At 43.6% G+C, this 24,863-nt stretch overlaps 1 protein-coding gene across 2 annotated transcripts in view; it reads right to left on the reverse strand.

Moving 5' to 3' along the window:
- LOC134949615 (uncharacterized) overlaps positions 1-24,863 on the reverse strand; it is a 104,556-nt gene that overhangs the window by 51,177 nt on the left and 28,516 nt on the right. For both annotated transcript variants that reach the window (XM_063938312.1, XM_063938313.1), the window contains 4 exons: positions 20,047-20,117; positions 18,494-18,604; positions 16,003-16,107; positions 14,536-14,588 (listed from right to left, as the gene is read on the reverse strand). In XM_063938312.1, the coding sequence (XP_063794382.1) occupies positions 14,536-14,588; positions 16,003-16,107; positions 18,494-18,604; positions 20,047-20,117 (340 nt within the window). The remainder of the gene's footprint in view (positions 1-14,535; positions 14,589-16,002; positions 16,108-18,493; positions 18,605-20,046; positions 20,118-24,863) is intronic.

The following is a 24,863-nucleotide window of genomic DNA, read 5'->3' on the forward strand; positions in this document are numbered from 1 at the left end:
ACATCTACTATATCTGTGGGGATATGAAATTAAGAACAAAATTAGATACTACTTGGCAAGGAGAATGTGCCCTGGCTAAGGTGATCATGCCCCTCCATATCATCCCAGGAGAGGAGCAGCCTCCCTCTCCCGTTGTAACCCCCAGGAGAAGAAAGAGGGAAAGCCCAGGGGGCAGTTTTGATCCACATGTATATATAGATACTATTGGGGTACCTAGGGGTGTACCAAATGAGTTTAAAGCCAGGGACCAAGTGGCAGCTGGGTTTGAATCGTTAATACCCATAATTACTGTGAATAAAAATGTTGCTTGGATTAATTACATTTATTATAATCAGCAGAGATTTGTAAATGACACAAAGGATGCTCTTAAAGGCATAGCTGAACAATTGGAAGCCACTTCCCAAATGACATTCCAAAACCGCATGGCCCTTGATATGCTACTAGCAGAGAAAGGGGGCACCTGTGTCTATATTGGGAAGGTAGAAGGATGTTGTACCTACATACCTGACAATACTGGCCCTAATGGCAAAGTCACCTTGGCCATAAACAAACTGGAAAACTTATCCATTGAACTTAAAAGAAATTCTGGTATTGACAACCCCTGGAGCCAATACTTTGGTGGGTTTGAAAATTGGAAACAAGCCCTCGTCCAGTTAGGAATCTTCATACTAATTGCCTTGATTCTCATCTGTGTTGTTGTATACTGCGTAATACCCTGTTGCCGAAAGCTCACTTCCAAAGGTATCCACAACGCACTTATGTACGAAGACATCACCACTTTACGTGATGATTCCCCTAAGGCCTACGCCCAATACTTAGCCACTTATCGATTAAAGAAATCCCAGTGTAAGAATCACATAATATAAATTTGTGATTCTAAGAGGGGATTGAAGGGTTAAAGGGTCTATGTTCTTCTCTTGCTGTATTGCTACAGAGACAAGAATGTCTCTGTGTTTTCATTTGTGGTTATGACCTTGCAAAGCTATTTTCACATCCCACACTGAAACTATGCCTTAGTTTCGACACGTACCCCTGTCCGTGTACGGAAGCCCCTATATGGACATAGAGCTCGTGATGTCCTCGTGCTGTTTATGCTCCCGCTGTATGATATCCTGCATGTAATGTCGTATGCTACTTCTATTTATCCAATCATATGCTTGCACATATTGTATACACCCATGTTTCTTATCTATATAGTACGCTGTAATTTTTACAATAAACAGAGTGATTCTTAACTACAGCTGCGTGTTTACTCTTTGTGTTAAGAGTTGCTCTCCGGGTACCTAAGGGGTCATCACATCGAGGTGGTTTAGAGATATAATCCTTACATCTGTATATACACACTCAGGCATTATACTTAGACCAGCTATTGCGTCAGCATGAATGTGCAGTGCTGCCGCTGCATGGTCAGATTTCCTGTCAGAAAATATTAACACCCTAGACAGGGACACTATTCTCCTAACCATAGAGCATATAAAAGACTCAGTCTTATACATGAGAGATGCACAGAGGGAGATCTGCCGGCTGGCATCTAAAATAAGTGCATTGTCCATTTCTGCTAGGAGAGACTTATGGACTCGGCAGTGGACAGGGGATGCAGATTCCAAAAGGCACATGGAAGTTTTGCCTTATAAGGGTGAGGAGTTATTCGGGGATGGTCTCTCGGACCTAGTTTCCACAGCGACAGCTGGGAAGTTAGCATTTTTACCCCATGTTCCCTCACAGCCTAAAAAAGCGCCGTTTTATCAGGTACAGTCCTTTCGGACCCAGAGAAACAGGCGAGGAAAAGGCGGGTCCTTTCTGTCCAGAGGCAGAGGTAGGGGAAAAAGGCTGCAACAAACAGCAGGTTCCCAGGAGCAAAAGTCCTCCCCCGCTTCTTCCAAGTCCACCGCATGACGGTGGGGCTCCACAGGCGGAGCCAGGTACGGTGGGGGGCCGCCTCAAAAATTTCAGCCATCAGTGGGCTCGCTCACAGATGGATCCCTGGATCTTGCAAGTAGTGTCTCAGGGGTACAAGCTGGAATTCGAGGCGTCTCCCCCCCGCCGTTTCCTCAAATCTGCCTTGCCAACAACTCCCTCAGGCAGGGAGGCTGTGGTAGAGGCAATTCACAAGCTGTATTCCCAGCAGGTGATAGTCAAGGTGCCCCTACTTCAACAAGGACGGGATTACTATTCCACACTGTTTGTGGTACCGAAACCGGACGGTTCGGTGAGACCCATTTTAAATTTGAAATCCTTGAACACATACATAAAAAAATTCAAGTTCAAGATGGAATCGCTCAGGGCGGTTATTGCAAGCCTGGACGAGGGGGATTACATGGTATCCCTGGACATCAAGGATGCTTACCTGCATGTCCCCATTAATCATCCTCACCAGGAGTACCTCAGATTTGCGGTACAAAATTGCCATTACCAATTCCAGATGCTGCCGTTTGGACTGTCCACGGCACCAAGGGTGTTTACCAAGGTAATGGCGGAAATGATGATACTCCTTCGAAAAAAGGGAGTTTTAATTATCCCGTACTTAGACGATCTCCTAATAAAGGCGAGATCCAGGGAGCAGTTGTTGGTAGGAGTAGCACTATCTCAGGAGGTGCTACACCAGCACGGTTGGATTCTAAATATTCCAAAGTCACAGCTGGTTCCGACGACACGTCTACTGTTCCTGGGAATGATTCTGGACACAGTCCAGAAAAAAGTGTTTCTCCCGGAGGAGAAAGCCAAGGAGCTGTCATCTCTAGTCAGAGACCTCCTGAAACCAAAACAGGTGTCGGTGCATCACTGCATGCGAGTCCTGGGAAAGATGGTGGCTTCTTACGAAGCAATTCCTTTCGGCAGGTTCCATGCCAGAATCTTTCAGTGGGACCTGTTGGACCAATGGTCCGGATCGCATCTTCAGATCCATCGGCTAATGACCCTGTCTCCAAGAACCAGGGTGTCTCTGCTGTGGTGGCTGCAGAGTGCTCATCTCCTAGAGGGCCGCAGATTCGGCATACAGGACTGGGTCCTGGTGACCACGGATGCCAGCCTTCGAGGCTGGGGGGCAGTCACACAGGGAAGAAACTTCCAAGGACTATGGTCGAGTCAGGAGACTTCCCTACAAAACCCCTGCTTCTACACCAGCCGGTACTGATCCAGTCAGACAACATCACGGCGGTCGCCCATGTAAACCGACAGGGCGGCACAAGAAGCAGGACGGCAATGGCAGAAGCCACAAGGATTCTCCGATGGGCTGAAAATCACGTGCTAGCACTGTCAGCAGTGTTCATTCCGGGAGTGGACAACTGGGAAGCAGACTTCCTCAGCAGGCACGACCTCCACCCGGGAGAGTGGGGACTTCATCCAGAAGTCTTCACGCTGATTGTAAATCGTTGGGAACGGCCACAGGTGGACATGATGGCGTCCCGCCTAAACAAAAAACTGGAGAGATATTGCGCCAGGTCAAGGGACCCTCAGGCGATAGCGGTGGACGCTCTAGTGACACCGTGGGTGTACCAGTCAGTTTATGTGTTCCCTCCTCTGCCTCTCATACCAATGGTACTGAGAATAATAAGAAAACGAGGAGTAAGGACAATACTCGTGGTTCCGGATTGGCCAAGAAGAGCTTGGTACCCGGAACTTCAAGAGATGATCTCAGAGGACCCATGGCCTCTGTCGCTCAGACAGGACCTGCTGCAGCAGGGGCCCTGTCTGTTCCAAGACTTACCGCGGCTGCGTTTGACGGCATGGCGGTTGAACGCCGGATCCTAAAGGAAAAGGGCATTCCTGAGGATGTCATTCCTATGCTGATTAAAGCCAGGAAAGATGTAACGGTAAAACATTATCACCGCATATGGCGGAAATATGTTGCTTGGTGTGAGGCCAATAAGGCCCCAACAGAGGAATTTCAGCTGGGTCGATTTCTGCACTTCCTACAGGCAGGAGTGACTATGGGCCTAAAATTAGGCTCCATTAAGGTACAGATATCGGCTCTGTCGATTTTCTTCCAAAAAGAACTAGCTTCACTACCTGAAGTTCAGACATTTGTAAAAGGAGTGCTGCATATTCAGCCCCCTTTTGTGCCTCCAGTGGCACCCTGGGATCTCAACGTGGTGTTGAATTTCCTAAAATCACATTGGTTTGAGCCACTAAAGACCGTGGATTTAATATATCTCACGTGGAAAGTGGTCATGTTATTGGCCTTGGCTTCGGCCAGGCGTGTATCAGAATTGGCGGCTTTGTCATTTAAAAGCCCTTATCTGATTTTCCATATGGATAGGGCAGAATTGAGGACTCGTCCCCAGTTTCTCCCTAAGGTGGTATCTGCTTTTCACTTGAACCAACCTATTGTAGTGCCTGCGGCTACTAGCGACTTGGAGGATTCCAAGTTACTGGACGTAGTCAGGGCCTTGAAAATTTATGTTTCCAGGACGGCTGGAGTCAGGAAAACTGACTCGCTATGTATCCTGTATGCACCCAACAAACTGGGTGCTCCTGCTTCTAAGCAGACTATTGCTCGCTGGATTTGTAGCACAATTCAGCTGGCGCATTCTGCGGCTGGACTGCCGCATCCTAAATCAGTTAAAGCCCATTCTACAAGGAAGGTGGGCTCATCTTGGGCGGCTGCCCGACGGGTCTCAGCTTTACAACTTTGCCGAGCTGCTACTTGGTCAGGGGCAAACACGTTTGCAAAATTCTACAAATTTGATACCCTGGCTGAGGAGGACCTTGAGTTCTCTCATTCGGTGCTGCAGAGTCATCCGCACTCTACCGCCCGTTTGGGAGCTTTGGTATAATCCCCATGGTCCTTACGGAGTTCCCAGCATCCACTAGGACGTCAGAGAAAATAAGAATTTACTCACCGGTAATTCTATTTCTCGTAGTCCGTAGTGGATGCTGGGCGCCCGTCCCAAGTGCGGATTGTCTGCAATACTTGTACATAGTTATTGTTCACTAAAGGGTTACTGTTATGAGCCATCTGTTGAGAGGCTCAGTTATGTTTCATACTGTTAACTGGATATGGTATCACGAGTTATACGGTGTGATTGGTGTGGCTGGTATGAGTCTTACCCGGGATTCAAAATCCTTCCTTATTGTGTCAGCTCTTCCGGGCACAGTATCCTAACTGAGGCTTGGAGGAGGGTCATAGTGGGAGGAGCCAGTGCACACCAGGTAGTCTAAAAGCTTTCTTTTAGTTGTGCCCAGACTCCTGCGGAGCCGCTATTCCCCAAGGTCCTTACGGAGTTCCCAGCATCCACTACGGACTACGAGAAATAGAATTACCGGTGAGTAAATTCTTATTTTTCCCATCTTTTATCACCAAGTTGGAATATCTAATTCAAGTTATCAGCTAAGTAGGAGGTTGAACCAAAAATAATAATCTGCATGTTTGAGATGGGATTGAACATAATTTGTGGAACTCAGCAGCGCTGATTGAGTTTAAAACTGGTTCCAATCATTTGAGTATCTATCTATCCTGGTACATCAGGTATACACATCAAAAATGTTAGTATATGGTGCGCTCCGCACCTGTCTCCTTATGCATGGGATTACATGGGCGCATCCTCTAGTGTTTGTCCCCTAGTGCCAAATGTCTCAGGGAGGCGGAGCTATAACAGTGAGCTCCTCCATCTTAGTTCAGTTCAGTCTGTGAGCAGAGCTCAGAGAGAGGAGCAAAGTGTGAGAGTGCTCCACGTGTGCCGCATGTACCGCACCACCGGAGCTAGCAATAGAACCGGGCGGTGCATTACCCTTCACAGCGGGAGTCAGACTGCATGGCCGTGCCGTCTTCCATTCCTTACCACCGGAGCCATCCCCTGCTGTCATACCACAGCCACATCAGCATACTGATAAATACCACTAATACCTGTGTTACACTACCTGTTATAAGGGGACCAATTACCTACCATTACAGTATAACCAAGTCACCTGTGTGTATCTCAAATAAACCTGCTTGCTATTAACGCATTAAGTGTGTGTACTAATGTCACTACATCAAGCACCGCAATACTCTGCCAACAGGCTATTGGCCCAGCCCCGCGTGCTTGAAGATTAACCCCTGAGTGTTTTGAGTAATAGCACAGAATAAAAAAACACACAGATAAAGTTCCAGTAGAGACCATAGCTGAGGGTTCTGCCTTGATCACAAAGGACAAAAAGTCTAAAAAGCACAAGTTCAAGTGTTTTGTATGTCACAAGATAGGACATAAAGCTTCAGATTGTAGGATGAAAAATTCCAGTGGTGTGCAGAAGCAACGTGACAAGCCAAATGAGTCAGCACTGAATGTAGCAGATAGTCACAGGAAGGATTGCTGGTACATTGACTCGGGGGCCACTACACATTTCAGTTGCAATCAGCATTGGTTCAATTCTTTAACACCGTGTGTACCCACTACAGTTACAGGGATTGGAAAAAAGGCCCTTACTGCACCACAAGATGGGACAATCACAGTACATTTAAGAATTGGAAGTGAGACAGTTGTTACAGATATCCAAGATGTATTGTACGTGCCAGATTTGGGAAGTAATCTCATTGCTATCAGCATCCTAGAGAACAAAGGCTACAGAGTCCAGTTTGAAAAGAGCAAGTGTATGGTGCAAAATAAAAGAGGGACTGTTATTGCTTCAGCAACCCGGTGCAACCAACTATATGTCCTGGACACTGAGGAGTGTATTGCAATGATGGCTACTGATGCAAACCAGTCAATGGAGCTGTGGCACAGATGCTTGGGTCATCTAGGATATGACAACATCCAGAAACTGCTAGATGGAATGGTAACAGGGATCACTGTGAGCAATGCTGAAAGACCCATGTATGAGAGTTGCAGAAAAGGCAAGCAAACTCGAAACCCATTTCCAAAGTCAGTTAGTAGAGCAGAGACACCACTAGCTCTAGTTCACACCGACATATGCGGTCCAATGGAGGTACAATCAATCAGTGGCTACAGGTATTTTGTGACTCTCATTGATGTCACCACAAGAATGACACATGTGTACTTCATTAAAGAAAAGAGTGAAGTTGTTAACAAAATTGTGGAATACAAAAACCTGGAGAATCAGACGGGTCTGAAACTAAAGATCCTGAGATCAGACAACGGTGGAGAGTATGATAACAAAGGCTTAGCTGCATTCCTTAGAAAATATGGCATAAAGAATCAGCTAACAATTGCCTACACACCGGAACAGAATGGCGTGAGTGAGCGGGCAAACCACACAATTGTTGAAAGAGCACAGACTATGTTATGTGATGCTGGCCTGGAAAATAAATTTTGGGCAGAAGCAGTAGCTACTACATTATACCTAAAGAATCGTGCACCTATAGTGGCCGTCAAAGGCAAAACGCCACTGGAGGCGTGGTCCAGAGAAAAGCCAAGTGTCAGTCATCTTTATGTCTTCGGGAGCAAAGCTTTTACACATATACCAAAGGAGAAAAGGAGAAAGTTAGATCCAAAATCCATAGAATGTATAATGCTCGGATACTGTGAAGAAAGCAAAGGATACAGACTTTTGGATGTTACAAGTAAACGTCTTCTTAAATCCAAAGATGTGGTATTCCATGAGACAGCACCACTAACTGGGGCAGTGGAGCAAGAAGAGAATGTATTATTAGATGTACAGGTAGCAGAAAGTGTGTCTGAATCTGAGAGTGTCAAAGTAGACAACCAATCAGGGAACAGAAGTTCCATGAGGAGCAACAAAGGTGTTCCAGCCAAGAAATACAGTGAGGAGTATGCAAACATAGCTTACTGTGAACCTCAAAACACACAAGAAGCAAAATCAAGCAGTGATTGGACAGAGTGGAAATCAGCAATTGATACAGAGCTGTCAGCACTGGATGATAACAGTACATGGACTATAGTTGATAGGGCAAGTAAAAGAAGAAAAAGTGGGTCTTCTGCAAGAAGTTGAATGCAGACAGGACAGTAGCTCGTTACAAAGCCCGACTTGTTGCCAAGGGATATATCCAGAAGACCGGAATCGATTACGGAGAGATCTATTCACCTGTCACAAGGTACAGCACCTTAAGGTTAGTGATTGCTATTGCTACACTACATGATCTACTGTTATACCAGCTAAAACAAAGATTCAAGTTGAAAGATCTAGGCCCTGCAAATCACCTATTAGGCATGAAAATTGTACAAAACCTAAAAGAAGGGACTGTCACAATTGACCAACAAACACATTACATACATTGAGGCAATCATTTCCAAATATGGAATGACAGATGCAAAACCAGTAGGCACTCCCATTGACAAAAGTGTAAAGATGGTCAAGGCCATGTCACCAAGCAGCCAGGGGAGATAGAGGAAATGCAAGAAATCCCTTATCAAAATGCTGTTGGTAGTTTGATGTACGCAAGTATTGGGACACATGCAATGAGTCGGGCAAGCCAGTTTGCAATCAATCCTCGGAGACAACACTGGATTGCACTAAAGAGAATTCTAAGGAACCTGAAAGGTACAAGTTCACTAAAGCTGAGATTTACAAAATCAAAAGACACCAGCTTGAAAGTATTCTGTGATGCCGACTGGGGGGTCAGATGAGGACGACAGATGTTCCTATACTGGATACTTGTTTGCACTAGCAGGCGCAGCTGTCAGCTGGGCAAGTAGGAAACAACCCACAGTTGCTCTTTCTACAACAGAGGCGGAGTATATGGCGCTCACAGAAACCTCAAAGGAAGCATTATGGATAAAAGAGACTTTATGTGAGTTAGGTCTTCTTTATCACAGTGAGATCATCAACATATGGTGTGATAACAAGGAAGCAATAGATCTTTCTTGTAGCACAAAGCATCATGGATGGTCTATGCACATTGCTATAAGACATCACTTAATTTGTGAACTAGTGGAAAACAAGTCCATCAGTGTGGAATATGTTGCAAGCAAAGAAAATCTTGCTGACACATTGACAAAAGGACTGTCATCACACCTGTTACATGCATTCTTGAAGGAATGTGGACTGGAATATGTTTCATGTTGATTTATTCTTTCTGTTTTTGCTTCACAACTATGTTTTCGGTTACAGGTATGACTTTATTGAAAATATTTGATAAAATGTCATGATCTTTTTGTACAGTATGATACAGTATGTGACCAGAGACAGTCTTGAGCATGGGGTATTGTTAGTATATGGTTCGCTCCGTACCTGTCTCCTTATAGATGGGATTACAAGGGTGCATCCTCTAGTGTTTGTCCCCTAGTGCCAAATGTCTCAGGGAGGCAGAACTATGACAGTGAGCTGCTCCATCTTAGTTCAGTTCAATCTGTGAGCAGAGCTCAGAGAGAGGAGCTTAGTGTGAGAGTGTTCCATGTGTGCCACATGTACCGCACCACCGGAGCAAGCAATAGAACCAGGCGGTGCATTACCCTTCACAGCGGGAGTCTGACTGCACGGCCATGCAGTCTTCCGTTCCTTACCACCGGAGCCATCCCCTGCTGTCATACCACAGCTACATCAGCATACTGATAAATACCACTAATACCTGTGTTACAATATCTGTTATAAGGGGACCAGTTACCTACCATTACAGTATAACCAAGTCACCTGTGTGTATCTCAAATAAACCTGCTTGCTATTGATGGGGCTAAAACAAGTTAACCATAAAGACTCCATTTTGTATAGATTCTTTCTTTCTGATTCATAAACACTATGATTTCAATTAACAGTTAGAAATATATTTGAAGCCAGCAATATGTTTATTGTATGATAACCTTACAGGGCAGACAACCTCCCTACATGTTATCATTGTATATCGTAGCTTGCTAGGCTAATAATTCTAAGGAATTCACACCTGCAGATTAAATGAGTTGCTAATTAGTATTTTTGGCAAGTTTCCCAGATATTGACAAGATGCCCAGAAAAAGGACCTTCAAGAGTTTTGAAGAAATTAGAACAATTAGAAATATAAAATCGTCTTTATAATAATTGTAAGCTTTGTATTTAAAAGCTAAAAGCACGTATAATGCGATATAATAAGTTTCAACCCAATAAGCAGTTATGTGACTCTACAATTTCGTATTGATTAGAATGTTCATTGCTATAAGCGATGAACATAGCCAGCTAATATATGTAATGTCCTTAAATGAATTACAAAGATATTCTGTGAGAAACTGTTTTGTTAAGAGAAATATGATTTCTCCAGCTACAGTTCCAAGGACATTTGGTTTAACTCCCAGGCTAAGATAAAACTTTAATTGCGTGATGAGAACAATAAAGGAGTATGTTTTGGAATGTCCAGGTGACGGTGGAAAGAAGGCCTTCAAGATTAATGTCCAGATGGCGATAAGAAGGAGGCCTTCTTATTAAATTAATGAGCAAGAAGTGATAAATATATGTTCAGGAATGCTATAATTGGTTTAATTAAAGAATTGTTTATCTCTGCACACGGTGTACTTTGGCTAATACACTGCCATGCCTTTATTCCTTTGTTCATTTTTGTATAAACACTCCTAGACCAACGAGGCAGATCAGAAATGACCTGCTGAGCTTATACATATCTCCTGTGTGTTGTCTCATTATTTCTGATCTCCAACCTGCTGCTAAGTACAGAACCACTGACTGATGTTTGAAGGTAGTTGATGTTAATAGCAAGAGGTGGTCCTTGAACCCTAACACTATTAACTCATTGGGCGGGATTCTAATCTTGCAGCTCCCCTCCCGCCCCCATCGCGCCCGCTGGCAGTATTCAAATGTTGTTGCCGATGGGCGCGATATCAGCATTTCAGCTCGCCACCCCCTGAGCTGAAATGCACGAAAAGTGACAAGACTTTTCGCGATCGCATCCATGACTTTAGTCGGGTTTAGCTGCTTTACGTGGCTAAACCCGTCTCTTATGGGCATGATCAGCGCGATAACGGGGGTCAGCAGAATATCGCCCCGCTGTCACTTTAGACAGGAGATCGGGGGCAATAAGACATTTGAATCCCACCCATTAAGTGTGTGGACTAATGTCACTACATCAAGCACCGCAATACTTTGCCAACAAGAAATGGGCAACCTTTGGCTGACCCCATGCTGTGCAATTACATGTCCTAATATGTTGAGCATTCTGGGACTTTTAGTTTCACAGCCCAGGGCATCTTAACAGTATCACATGAGTATTGTCTACATCCAAGTTAGGACATGTATGCTTTATTAGCTACATAGTTACATAGGTACATAGTTAGTGAGTTTGAAAAAAGGCAAAATGCCCATTGGGTTCAACCTGTGAACGTATTAAGCAGTGCACATTATAATGCACCAACCAAAATAATGGATTCGTACCTATTGACAGCTATATTTCGTATCACTCCCAAATACATAATGTCAATATATTAAATGCTATAGCCTTGGATGCCTTTTTCAGCTAGAAAACTGTCCAATCTGTTTTTAAATGCATTTAAAGTAGAGATGAGTGGGTTCAGATTTACTCGGATTTACTCGGTTCTCAAAACGGCATCTTATTGGCTCACGGATGTCACATGTTTTGGATAGCCAATAAGAAAAATCCGGATAAAACCGAACTGGCATTAATTCTGGTGTTACATCCGAACCCGCTCATCTCTAATTTAAAGAGTCCGCCATTATCACCTTCTCCGGCAGGGAGTTCCAAATCCTTATTGCCCTTATGGTGAAGATCCCTTTCCTACGTTGCGTACGGAATTTTCTCTCCTCTAGCCTCAGTGAGTGTCCACGTGTCCTATACAGAGTTCTATTAATAAACAGATCCCCTGCTAACTCCTTGTAATGACCCTTTACATATTTGAAGATATTAATAATGTCTCCTCTTAGTCTCCTCTTTTCAAGGGAATACAAATTTAACCCAGTAAGCCTTTCCTCATATTCCAGTGTCTCTAACCCTTTAATCAGTTTAGTAACGCGCCTTTGAACTCTTTCGAGCTCCCCGATATCTTTTTTATAATATGGTGCCCAAAATTGAACACAATATTCCAGATGTGGACGTACCAATGATTTATACAGAGGCAGGATTACATCTGCGTCCCTTGACTCAATACCCCGTTTTATGCACTCAAGGACTTTACTTGCCTTCTTTGCTGCATTTTGACATTGCGTACTGTTATTAGGCCTATTATCTATGAACACCCCCAAATCTGTTCCCACCACAGTTACCCCTATCTTTTCTCCATTTAGAGTGTAGGATGCAAGTTTGTTTCTAATCCCAAAGTGCATAACTTTGCATTTTTCAATATTGAATCTCATTCCCCATTTAGACGCCCAAGTTTCAAGTTTAAATAAGTAATTCTGTAAAGACTCCACATCGATTTCTGAATGAATTACCTTACACAGTTTAGTATCATCTGCAAAGATTGACACTGTGCTTTCCATGCTAAAAATTATATATCAAGTATATAATGTGAGGCGCCAAAATGAGTGGTTTTTCCTAGCCGCTATAAATGGAGAAAGTCAATCTCCAGAACAAAAGAAACAAATAAAAGTGAATTACAGCGCTAATACAACTGATGCTAATGATATATAAATTTATTCATTAAAACAGACTGATAATCAAATATATATAAAATTGTAAAAATTGCTCATAGACCAATTTATGGACATATAATAGACTCCTCAGCAATGACCTTATCTAGGCAAAAGTCCATATGATATTGTTTGGACAACAGGTCTAATTTTTCACAAGGACCAGTTTGATTAGTTACCCATCAGGTGTTCCAATGCATGGATCCGGATCAAGGTCTTTATCTGTAGAGTGGATTCTGGTTCACAGTTCGTTATTATTTGACACTTTAATGTCCAGCACACTGTGTTCCGTTTAAAAGTGAATCCTGGAAAATTTTCCTTACTTAGACCAAGTTGGATTCGGGATCCTGGTTCACAAATAGCATGAAGATGGGTGGTCCTGGGTGGAGAGCCTGATGGAGCCGTCTTGAGTCACGTCCAATGGTCAGGAGCAGTGTTCCCTTACGCGTTTCGCCGCTCCAGGCAGCTTTCTCAAAGGGTAATCCCTTTGAGAAAGCTGCCTGGAGCGGCGAAACGCGTAAGGGAACACTGCTCCTGACCATTGGACGTGACTCAAGACAGCTCCATCAGGCTCTCCACCCAGGACCACCCATCTTCATGCTATTTGTGAACCAGGATCCCGAATCCAACTTGGTCTAAGTAAGGAAAATTTTCCAGGATTCACTTTTAAACGGAACACAGTGTGCTGGACATTAAAGTGTCAAATAATAACGAACTGTGAACCAGAATCCACTCTACAGATAAAGACCTTGATCCGGATCCATGCATTGGAACACCTGATGGGTAACTAATCAAACTGGTCCTTGTGAAAAATTAGACCTGTTGTCCAAACAATATCATATGGACTTTTGCCTAGATTAGGTCATTGCTGAGGAGTCTATTATATGTCCATAAATTGGTCTATGAGCAATTTTTACAATTTTATATATATTTGATTATCAGTCTGTTTTAATGAATAAATTTATATATCATTAGCATCAGTTGTATTATCGCTGTAATTCACTGTGCTTTCCATGCCTATCTCTAGATCATTAATAAATATATTGAACAGTAGCGGGCCAAGTACGGACCCTTGCGGTATTCCGCTGACTACTGGTGCCCAACTGGAGAACATCCCATTAACCACTACTCGTTGTACCTGTTATCCAGCCAATTTCCTATCCATGTACAAATAGTATTTCCTAGGCCAAGCTCCTTTAATTTGATGATCAGTCTCCTGTGAGGCACTGTATCGAAGGCTTTTGCAAAATCTAAAAAGACCACATCCACTGCTTTACCCTGGTCGAGATTATCGCTCACTTCCTCGTAGAAGCTAATTAAGTTAGTTTGACATGATCTGTCCTTTACAAACCCATGCTGACTGTTGCTAATACACTTAGAAATCCGCAGATAATCCTCTATGCTATCCCTCAAAATTCCTTCCAATATTTTACCCACTATAGAGGTTATACTAACCGGTCTGTAGTTACCCGGATGATTTTTAGATCCCTTTTTAAATAATGGTACTACCTCAGCTATACGCCAATACCTCGGTACCATACCTGATCTAATTGAACTATAGAAAATCAAGTATAAGGGTTTTGCCAGCTGAGCCCTAAGCTCCATAATAACCCTGAAGAGGAACTGCAAGTCTTGCCATGCTGATAGTTGTAGTCCCACAATATCTAAACGAAAAGGTTTGCCTACTGCCCTACTGTAGTGACATCGCTCATCAGGAAGGGGTCACGGTACAGCGCCTCTATTGCACAGAAGCCACAGTCACCGGCTCAGTGTGCAGATGCCAGTGACTGCGAACTCTATAGAGGCAGCGTGTTGTAGTTGTTGTCCCTTTCATAATATCAGCCAATTGTATCTGAGCAAAGTATACCAAGCTCATAGGGGCAGATGTATTAAGCCTGGAGAAGTGATAAAGCAGTGATAAGTAGAAGGTGATAATGCACCAGCCAATCAGCTCCTATCTGTCTTTTTTAAAACCTGGAATGATTGGCTGGTGCGTTATCACCTCCCACTTATAACTGGTTTATCACTTCTCCAGCCTTAATACATCTGCCCCAATGTGCATTGTGGCCTCTTCCTTACCTTTTCTGCAGTCACATGTTCAACAGTAAAAGCGATGTCCCCACAGGAGAAAGCTGCAGAGACAGATAGAAAAGCATATTACCCCACAGTGCCAGATATGCATTGCCCCACAGTGCCAGATATGCATTGCCCCACAGTGCCAGATATGCATTGCCCCACAGTGCCAGATATGCATTGCCCCACAGTGCCAGATATACGTTGCCCCACAGTGCCAGATACACATTGCCCCACAGTGCCAGATACATATTACCCCACAGTGCCAGATACACATTGCCCCACAGTGCCAGATATGCATTGCCCCACAGTGCCAGATACACATTGCCCCACAGTGCCAGATACACATTGCTCCACAGTGCCAGATACATATTACCCCACAGTGCCAGGTACACATTGCCCCACAGTACCCCCCCACCCACGCTGCTCACTGTTCACCGCTGTTGTTGCTGCTATGTGAGGGGAGGAGAGCACAGCGCCTCTCCTGCCCCTCAATGCTCAGTGAAGTCTGGTCTCTGGCGGCGGGTATCTCAAAAGAAGCGCAGGTTCATTAGCCAATATGAGCTCGCGGACCGGCAGCCAATCAGGAGCCGGGGCTGCCGGTCCGCAAGCTCTGATTGGCTAACAAACCATTGAAATTCACCCGGCCGACAGAGACCGGAGTCCGGACATCACTGAGCACATTGAGGGGCAGGAGAGGCCCTGCGCTGTGCTCTCCTGTCCTCACATAGCAGCAACTACAACACTGGCCGCCGGGCTGGATGAAGAGGTTGTGCGGGCCTGATCCAGCCCGCGGGCCGGATGTTCCCCACCCCTGATTTAGCACCAGGGTTGGGCTGGCAGAGATTAGGGCTCATCCTGCTATTGGGGCATATACTGCATCTGCCAGTTACACTGCACCAGGGAAGGGCAGGTAAGCACTTGCTGCCCAATGTAGAGCGTCAGACATGAAAAGAGCCACAGGTAATAAAGTCTTCCCAGTGTTGTGATTATTTAAGCCACTCTCTTCACCGCTGTATTTTCTTATAGTCAGTTTTGGCTTCCAGCTGGGATAACACAAAAGGAGAACCAGATCCCAAATACCCTTACACTGATGCTCGGGAAGGGCGTTGGGATACCCCTACTTTTCCAACTGACTTTTTACAGGAGCCTAGATGAAGGGCTCCAGTGCCCGGCCGCATGTCATCTGTAACCACACACTCCCTCTGCTGGAGCAAGGCTACACAAACCGATTCTAGATTCCCCGTATAAAGGTAAGGTGGGGTAATCACCTAGCATAGGGCGATAATGAAATAGGTTTCTTCACCCTTGCATAGACAGGTGTGGTATGAAAAGTTGACATACAGAATGTCAACACCAGAATGCTGACAGGTCCTAATGTCAGCTAATTCACCGCCTCATAGCAACACCCACCATAGATGCGCAAAATGTCTCCATGTGTACGAGGGCTTATTCGGGTAACCTACAGTGTACCTAGCTTTGCAGAATCCTTTCGGAGGATGGTGTAAGGGAATTTCTGACATCTGGCATGTTGTACAAATTCCTGGATATCCTCATCGGAGACAGCTCCTGGCCCACCTAGAAGATATGTTACATTATAGGGAATATACAAATCTTCATGTCTCCCAAAGAATCACAGGTAATAAACGACTGTACCAGAAATAATGCGCATTTGACAGCATGTCACTGCCCTGTGATGTGTGGCTGTCACCCGAGGGAATGTCACCGCATGCTACATGAGATTTATACTCACCTGCACACAGCTACGGAGTCCTGGGGCTTACGTCCCCCTTTTAAGCACATGCAGCGACTGTCACTTTGATCATATAGGGTCTATTTATTAATTTACGTAATTTTTGTCCCCTTAATTAACATCTGCTATTGTTACACACCCAATAATAGGCTGACGGTTCCTTCCCCGCTTTCTTATTGCAACAGTAAAATAATGTGCTTTGCTGCTGTGCACAGTCCAGGCTTCCCGGTGATTGTATAGACTACATATAGGCGGCTAATGTCATATAAAGATGGCATCCGCTATCATGGACAAGCTCAGAAACACTTAGTTTTTGTTATAAATTGCTTTTACCTGCAGTCCCCATAGGGAATTATTATCATCTACCACATTCAGCTTTGGTAAGTAGCCTGATACTATAATAATAATTCCTATTAATGCGGTATCTGCATGATTCTGGCTTGATAAATTGCCCCCGTATGTGGTGAGAACCTCTCTACTGCCTCATCCAGTAGCAGCCGCTTGGATTACTGTGTGTTCCTTCTGGGCTTTGCCAATGAAAGCGCCCACTAGGCGTGTGATCTGCCATAGGCAACTGTTTGAAAAATCTGGTGGGTACCTAACAGGGGGCCCCGCTCCCCGAACCCATCCCTAAAACTGACAAATTGTATAAATTTATTCAGGACTTACCATCATAGTGCCTTTCCCAATATGTAGGGGTCACGTGCCCTGGGTGCTGGGATTTAGGGGGCGCTAGGGAGGCAGGTTTTGTTGCTGCACATAGCTGCCGTTGCTGCCGCTGGCTCCCGCTGACAGCCTGTGACCTGCTGTCGGGTGCCGGCAGCAGAGGATCTCAGCGCTTCCGGGTTGCGGCTGGAGCATTGTGCGTGTGACATCACACGCAGGCATTGAGAGGCTTGGAGAGAGGACGGAGGCGGGAGTTCGGCGACCAGGAGGGAACCCCAGCGCACCCAACAATAAAAGAAGGTTAGTGCTTGGGCAGCACTGGGGCAACACTAGACTAAGCCTGCACACTGTACTGATAGAATAGAAGGAGGTGGAGGGGGAGTGAATGCCGCTCTGCCTTTTACCCAATAAATGTGCACTCACAATTTTGGAAACAGTATCCTCCAATATATATATATATATATATATATATATATATATATATATATATATATATATATATATATATATATATATATATATATATATATATCCACAGAATATCCTGCACTCTCATCAGTTCATAGAGATAAATAGGCGGGTGCTCCCAATGACCTTGTCAGGTCACAAATATACCGCATCTACCACCCGTGTGGTGGGTGCACTCCCGCAGAAATCAATCACTTTGAAGATCTTGATGTGTCAATCAGTTTATTCAGGTTAATCAGGTTCAATAACGTTGCCTTTAACATTCGACGTTTCGGTCCTATTATAGGACCTTTATCAAGACTGGCAATTCAGAGCATCTACATGTGTGTGTGTATATATATATATATATATATATATATATATATATATATATATATATATATATATATATATATATATATATATATATATATATACACATACGCACACACACATATATTTACTGCTTTGCCCCGGGTGTCCGAAATCCTAGTTTCGGCCCTGCCAAGTCTCATGATCACTATCGGTGTACTGGGTCACTGTTGGCTCCCAGTGTATAATAAAGTCATGTGTGATTTTATTATGGTCAACAAAACTGTTTCTACATTTCTGGCATACACCCGGTTACAGGCTGGCGCGCTGTCCTAGCTGCTCCTATCTCAGGGACTAGATGTCCTATTAGTGCATCCTCTGGTAAATGATTATACAGCTATGGAGAAACAGGCCATCACTATGACACACAGAGGTAGGGTAGAGAAAGTAAAGAGATTACATATAAAGGGTAGCATGGTGGCATAGTGGTTAGCCTTACTGCCTTTCACAGCACCCAGGTCATGAGTTCAATTCCTGGTCATAGCCCGTCCAATATGTATGGAGTTTGTATGTTCTCTACATGTTTGCGTAGGTTTCCTGCGGGTGCTACAGTTTCCTTCCACACTCCAAAAACATACTGATAAATTAATTGGCTGCTGTAAAATATTAACCCTAGTATGTTTGCATGTCCATGTGAATATTCTCTGTAAAGCACTACAGAATATGTGTGTGCTATATAAATAAGTGGTAATAAATATAAAGAAGCCTCGGTATGAGTATACTTACAGGAAATCGCAAGCAATCTGGTGTAATTAGATACAGATTGGGAGGAGACTGTTATACCCACGCAGTTATCACCCACGTTGTACGCCATCATCGTTATGTTGGTGCTGGAGTCTAAGATGACAGTAAACAGAGGAGAGACACAGGAGATAGCAATGGGGACACTTGCTTACTGATCCACCCAGAAAGTCATGTGACTCAGATTGGGATATACCCTGGGAGCTTGGTTTGGAAGGTCAACAAACTGTCAGACAGGTTTTACACACTTTAGACTTGATCCTATGAAATGAAACATGACATTATCTGCTCTCTCGGCAGCTCTATTCCTTCTGTCCCAGTTCTCATATCATTGTTAAGGTATGCGGTTAGCATACCGACAGTCAGGATCCCGGCAGTCACAATACAGACGCCGGGATCCCGACGGGGCTACCATACCACCGCTGGTATACCGACGAAGTAGATGATTCCCCCTCTATGGGTGTCCACGACACCCATAGAGGGAGAATAGAACCTGTGAAGAGCGAAGCTTGCCACCGAGCCCGCAGGTGTGGATCATAGAATCGATAGTGTCTAGGTCGACCACTATAGGTCGACAGGGTTTGAAGGTCGACAGGGTTTCTAGGTCGACATGTTCTAGGTCGACAGGTCAAAAGGTCGACATGAGTTTTTCATGTTTTTTTGGTGTCGTTTTCTCCGCACAGTGACCGGGAAGCCCAATTAGTGCACCGTGTCCCCTCGTATGGCTCGCTTCCCTCGCCATGCTTCGGGCAAGGTGCCTTACTCCACTACCGCTGCGCTCGGCACAGGTTACTATTCCCAATCATAGTCCACGTGGATCGTAAAGTATGAAAAAGTTCAAAAAAGGGAAAAAATGTGAAAAACTCATGTCGACCTTTTGACCTGTCGACCTAGAACATGTCGACCTAGAAACCCTGTCGACCTTGAAAACATGTCGACCTAGTGACTGTCGACCAATAGTGGTTGACCCAAACATTGTCGACCTAGACACTGTCGATCTTCAGACCGGATGCCGAGCCCGCAGCGTGGCGAGCACAGCGAGCCCACAAGGGGCTTAGCTGCGCTCGCCCCCCTGCCGGCATTCCACCGCTCGTATTGCCGATGTCAGCATAATGACATTCAGCATCCCGAGCGGTGGTAAATCATACCGAACCCATTGTTAATCATCTGAAGCTCTCCGAACCTTCACACCACAGTCTCCTGACAAACCTCTCACCCCTGCTCATCTCCTGCACACTCCTTACCTGCCTCATCTTCATCTCTACCCCAAACCCCATCCCATAATGCACTGATCCACTACGTTACAGTAGAGGCGGCCATCTTGTTTGCCAAACTGACCTTCGTGAGAATGCAGTACAGTATATTCATTTGCAAGGATGGTGTGTATTTCCATTTCTTGAAAGTGATAGATCTGTCTGTCCATACTTAGACTAGGTAGTGATAGTCAGCACTGACCATAGTGTGAGTGCGTCTATGAGTGACCCGGCTGTATCCTCAGGAATACTGGTTCAGGCCTCCAGTCCCATCCCAATATTTACCTCGTAAGATTAGCTTTCCATCCTCTTCTTCCACATGTACAGTTGGATTGTAATGTTGTAATGACCCATCACTACAAATATATATACAGAAATGAGAGGTTATAGGAAGTTTGGAAATGAACAGCATCTATCTATCTATCTATCTATCTATCTATCTATCTATTCTATGTAATATTTATCTCATATCTATCTATCTATCTATCTATCTATCTATCTATTCTATGTAATATTTATTTATCTCATGTCTATCTCTCTATCTATCTATCTATCTATCTATCTATCTATCTATCATCTGTCTATCTATCTATCTATCTATCTATCTATCTATCTATCTATCTATCTATCTATCTATCTATATATCTATTATATTTATATGTAATATTTATTTATCTCATATCTATCTATCTATCTATCTATCTATCTATCTATCTATCTATCTATCTATCTATCTATCTATCTATCTATTATATTTATATGTAATATTTATTTATCTCATATCTATCTATCTATCTATCTATCTATCTATCTATCTATCTATCTATCTATCTATCTATCTATCTATCTATCTCATAGCTATGGTATCTCTCTATTGGGTCTATTCATGAAGCAGTGGTAAGAGCGGAGAAGTGAGCCTGTGGAGAAGTTGCCCATGACAACCAATCAACTGCTCCGTACAATTGTATTGTATGCAAATTATAAATGTTACTTCAATGCTGATTGGTTGCCATGGGCAACTTCTCCACTGGTTCACTTCTCCACACTTTTCACTACTTAATGAATAGACACCTATATATCTACCTATCTACTGTATTCATATGTATCTACCGATCTCTTATTTATGTATCTCATATCTGTCTATGTCATATTTATCTCATATCTATCTATCTATCTATCTATCTATCTATCTATCTATCTATCTATCTATCTATCTATCTATCTATCGACCCGTACACACTAGCGATATCGTCAGATTGAGCTACATGTACAGACGACAGAGGGGGTAGTTAACAACACCCAGGAGCGCGCATCGGCTGTCATCAGCTGCATACACACTGGGCGATATTGTAAATGATATCTCTCAGGAGGGTAAAAATTAGCGATATCGCTTACAAAATCGCCTAGTGTGTATGGGCCTTTTTATTCATATTTATCTACCAATCTCTTATTTATGTATCTCATATTTATCTATCTCTTATCTGTCTATGTCATATTAATCTCATATCTATGTATCTATCTATCTATCTATCTATCTATCTATCTATCTCATATCTATCTATCTATCCATCTATCTATCTCATATCTATCATATATCTATCTATCTATCTATCTATCTATCTATCTATCTATCTATCTATCTATCTATCTATCTATCTATCTATCTATCGGCCTAATTCAGGCCTAATCGCTGTGCTGCAAATTACACTGTCCTGCGATCAGATAGTCGCCGCCCAGGGGGAGTGAAAATTTGCCCCGTGTAAGTGTGCCATCGCATGTGTACACCATGCTACAAATATCCCTCAGACAGCGGACAGCTGCAAAACCGTTCGCATCACACTCACCATCGAATGTTTTCCCCATTCTGTGCAGTGTGTGCAGTCTGTGCGTAGCCCAGGACTTACTCCTCAGTGCGACGGAATCAGGCTGATCGGGGCCAGAGCTGACGTCACGAGTGGGAACGCCTGCGTTTTTCCTTACACTCCCTGAAAACGGCCAGAAACCACCCCCAAACGTCCACTTCCTGTCAATCACCCTGCGAACGCCTGTGTGGTCGAAATTTTTGCACCATCCTGTCACTGTTTGGCGACGCGCCTGCGCATTGCGGTACATACGCATGCGCAGTCATTCGATAATCGCCCGCTGCGCGATTTCGTACAACAGCGATCAGGTTTGTCGCGCCTTATGTCATATTTATTTCTCATATTTTTCTATCTACATTATCTATCTCATATCTATCTATCTATCTATCTATCTCATATCTATCTATCTATCTATTTATCTATCTATCTATCTATTTATCCATCTATCTATCTCATATCTATCTATCCATCTATCTATCTCATATCTATCATATATCTATCTATCTATCTATCTATCCATCTATCTATCTCATATCTATCTATCTATCTATCTATCCATCTATCTATCTCATATCTATCTATCTATCCATCTATCTATCTCATATCTATCATATATCTATCTATCTATCTATCTATCTATCTATCTATCTATCTATCTATCTATCTATCTATCTATCTATCTCATATCTATCTATCCATCTATCTATCTCATATCTATCTATCTATCTATCTATCTATCTCATATCTATCTATCCATCTATCTATCTCATATCTATCTATCCATCTATCTATCTATCTCATATCTATCTATCTATCTATCCATCTATCTATCTCATATCTGTCTGTCTGTCTGTCATCTATCTATCTATCTATCTATCTATCTATCTATCTATCTATCTATCTATCTATCTATCTCATATCTGTCCATCTCATATCTATCTATCTATCTATCTATCTATCTATCTACCTGTCTGTCTGTCATCTATCTATCTATCTATCTATCTATCTATCTATCTATCTATCTATCTATCTATCTATCATATATCTATCTATCTATCTATCTATCTATCTATCTATCTATCTATCTATCTATCTATCTATCTATCTATCTATCTATCTATCTATCTATCTATCTATCTATCTGTCTCTCAGCTCTTGCTGTAAGAGCTGTACTATGCGACGATAGGACTTCCGAGTTTCTGACCCAGGGTCTATCTGCGCACACATCCAATGACTCGCGGGGTGGGGGTGGGGGGTGCTCAGTGGGGAAGTGCGATAAGAAGCCCATAGGGCAACGCCATCTGAACATGGCATTGCCCACCGCATACTAGCACTGGAATTCGAAGTAATCGCCCAAACCTTTGGAAACAGCACTTTTGGGGTGTTTGGACACATTTTTAGGCTTGCTGCATCCAGGGCTGCCAAGAGAAATCCTGGGCCCTGGTACAATAACTTCCTGGGCCCACCTGCCCCCACTGGAGGGGGTGTGACCACAGCATGCTGAGGGCGTGGCCACTGCTCTTTGGGGGCGTGTCTAGCACATCAGAAGCACCCACTCACAGGAGCATGTCATGCCTCCCAGCCAGGGCAGTAGAGAGCCTGGCCGGGCCCGGGAACTTTTCAGGGGGTATGGCCTAATCAAAGGAGGCGTGGACCTGGGCCCCCACTGGGCTCCTCTATGAGACCTGGGCCCAGGTAATTTGTACCCTCTCCCCCCCTCTCTCAGTGTCACTGGCTGCATCCCACCCTCTATCTCATATCTATCTATCTATCTATCTATCTATCTATCTATCTATCTATCTATTTGTCTGCATGTAGTGAATAAAATATCTGAGCAAATGGGGGATACCAAGCATACTGAAAGCACGGACTCACACACGGGTGTGGCTCATGCATTAATGAAGCAAATAACACCCCAGTATGGCCACTGTCATATATAGAGCGGGAATTGTGCAGTAAGTGTTCCCAGATGTGCTCCGCCCACATCACACACTGCCCCATTAATATTCATAGACCATACACCCAGCAACACGCTAATGTAAATGATAAGTACATGGCAATCATGGGGACAGCAAAGCTAAAGTACTGTAGAACGGAGGACTGGAGATTGCACCGGCAGAGCTTGGCGCCTCTTTGAAATATCCTGTTCTGCTGACTAACTCAATTTTGCACAAAACATTGCTGTAACTATGCTAATCTCCGTTACCTGTCTCATACTTATTTCATTTATTTATTATTATTTATTTATATAGTGCCAACATAATACTCAGTGCTATACAAATAATATTTAGTTATCTACAATCAGTATGTTTCTGTACACACAGGCATTGGGAGAACATGCAAACACCGAACAGATAGGGCCTTGGTGGGGTCAAACAAATGGCCCCAACTCTTTGAGGCAGCAATGTCAGTCATTTTATTCATCCATTTCATCCATCCATAAATTAATTAATGAATTCATCTGTCCATCCATCCATCCATCCATCCATCCATCCATCCATCCATTCATCCATCCATCCATCCATCCATTCTTCTATCTATCTATCTATCTATCTATCTATCTATCTATCTATCTATCTATCTATCTATCTATCTATCTATCTATCTATCTATCTATCCTTTCAGCTATCCATCCATCTATCTATTTACATATCTATCTATCCTTTCAGTCATCCATCCATCCATCCATCCATCCATCCTTTCAGTCATCCATCCATCCTTTCAGTCATCCATCCATCCTTTCAGTCATCCATCTATCCATCCATCCATCTATCCATCCTTCCAGTCATCCATCTATCCATCCATCCATCCATCCATCCTTTCAGTCATCCATCCATCCTTTCAGTAATCCATCCATCCTTTCAGTCATCCATCTATCCATCCATCTATCCATCCATCCATTCAGTCATCCATCCATCCAGTCATCCATCTATCCATCCATCCATCCATCCTTTCAGTCATCCATCTATCCATCCATCCATCCATCCACCCACCCATCCATCCTTTCAGTCATCCATCTATCCATCCATCCATCTATCCTTTCAGTCATCCATCTATCCATCCATCTATCCTTTCAGTCATCCATCTATCCATCCATCCATTTAGTCATCCATCCATCCTTTCAGTCATCCATCTATCCATCCATCTATCCATCCATCCATCCATCCATCCTTTCAGTCATCCATCCATCCATCCATCCTTTCAGTCATCCATCTATTCATCCATCCATCCTTTCAGTCA

This window comes from Pseudophryne corroboree, chromosome 8, assembly GCF_028390025.1.
Source record: "Pseudophryne corroboree isolate aPseCor3 chromosome 8, aPseCor3.hap2, whole genome shotgun sequence".
Classification (NCBI taxonomy): Eukaryota; Metazoa; Chordata; class Amphibia; order Anura; family Myobatrachidae; genus Pseudophryne; species Pseudophryne corroboree.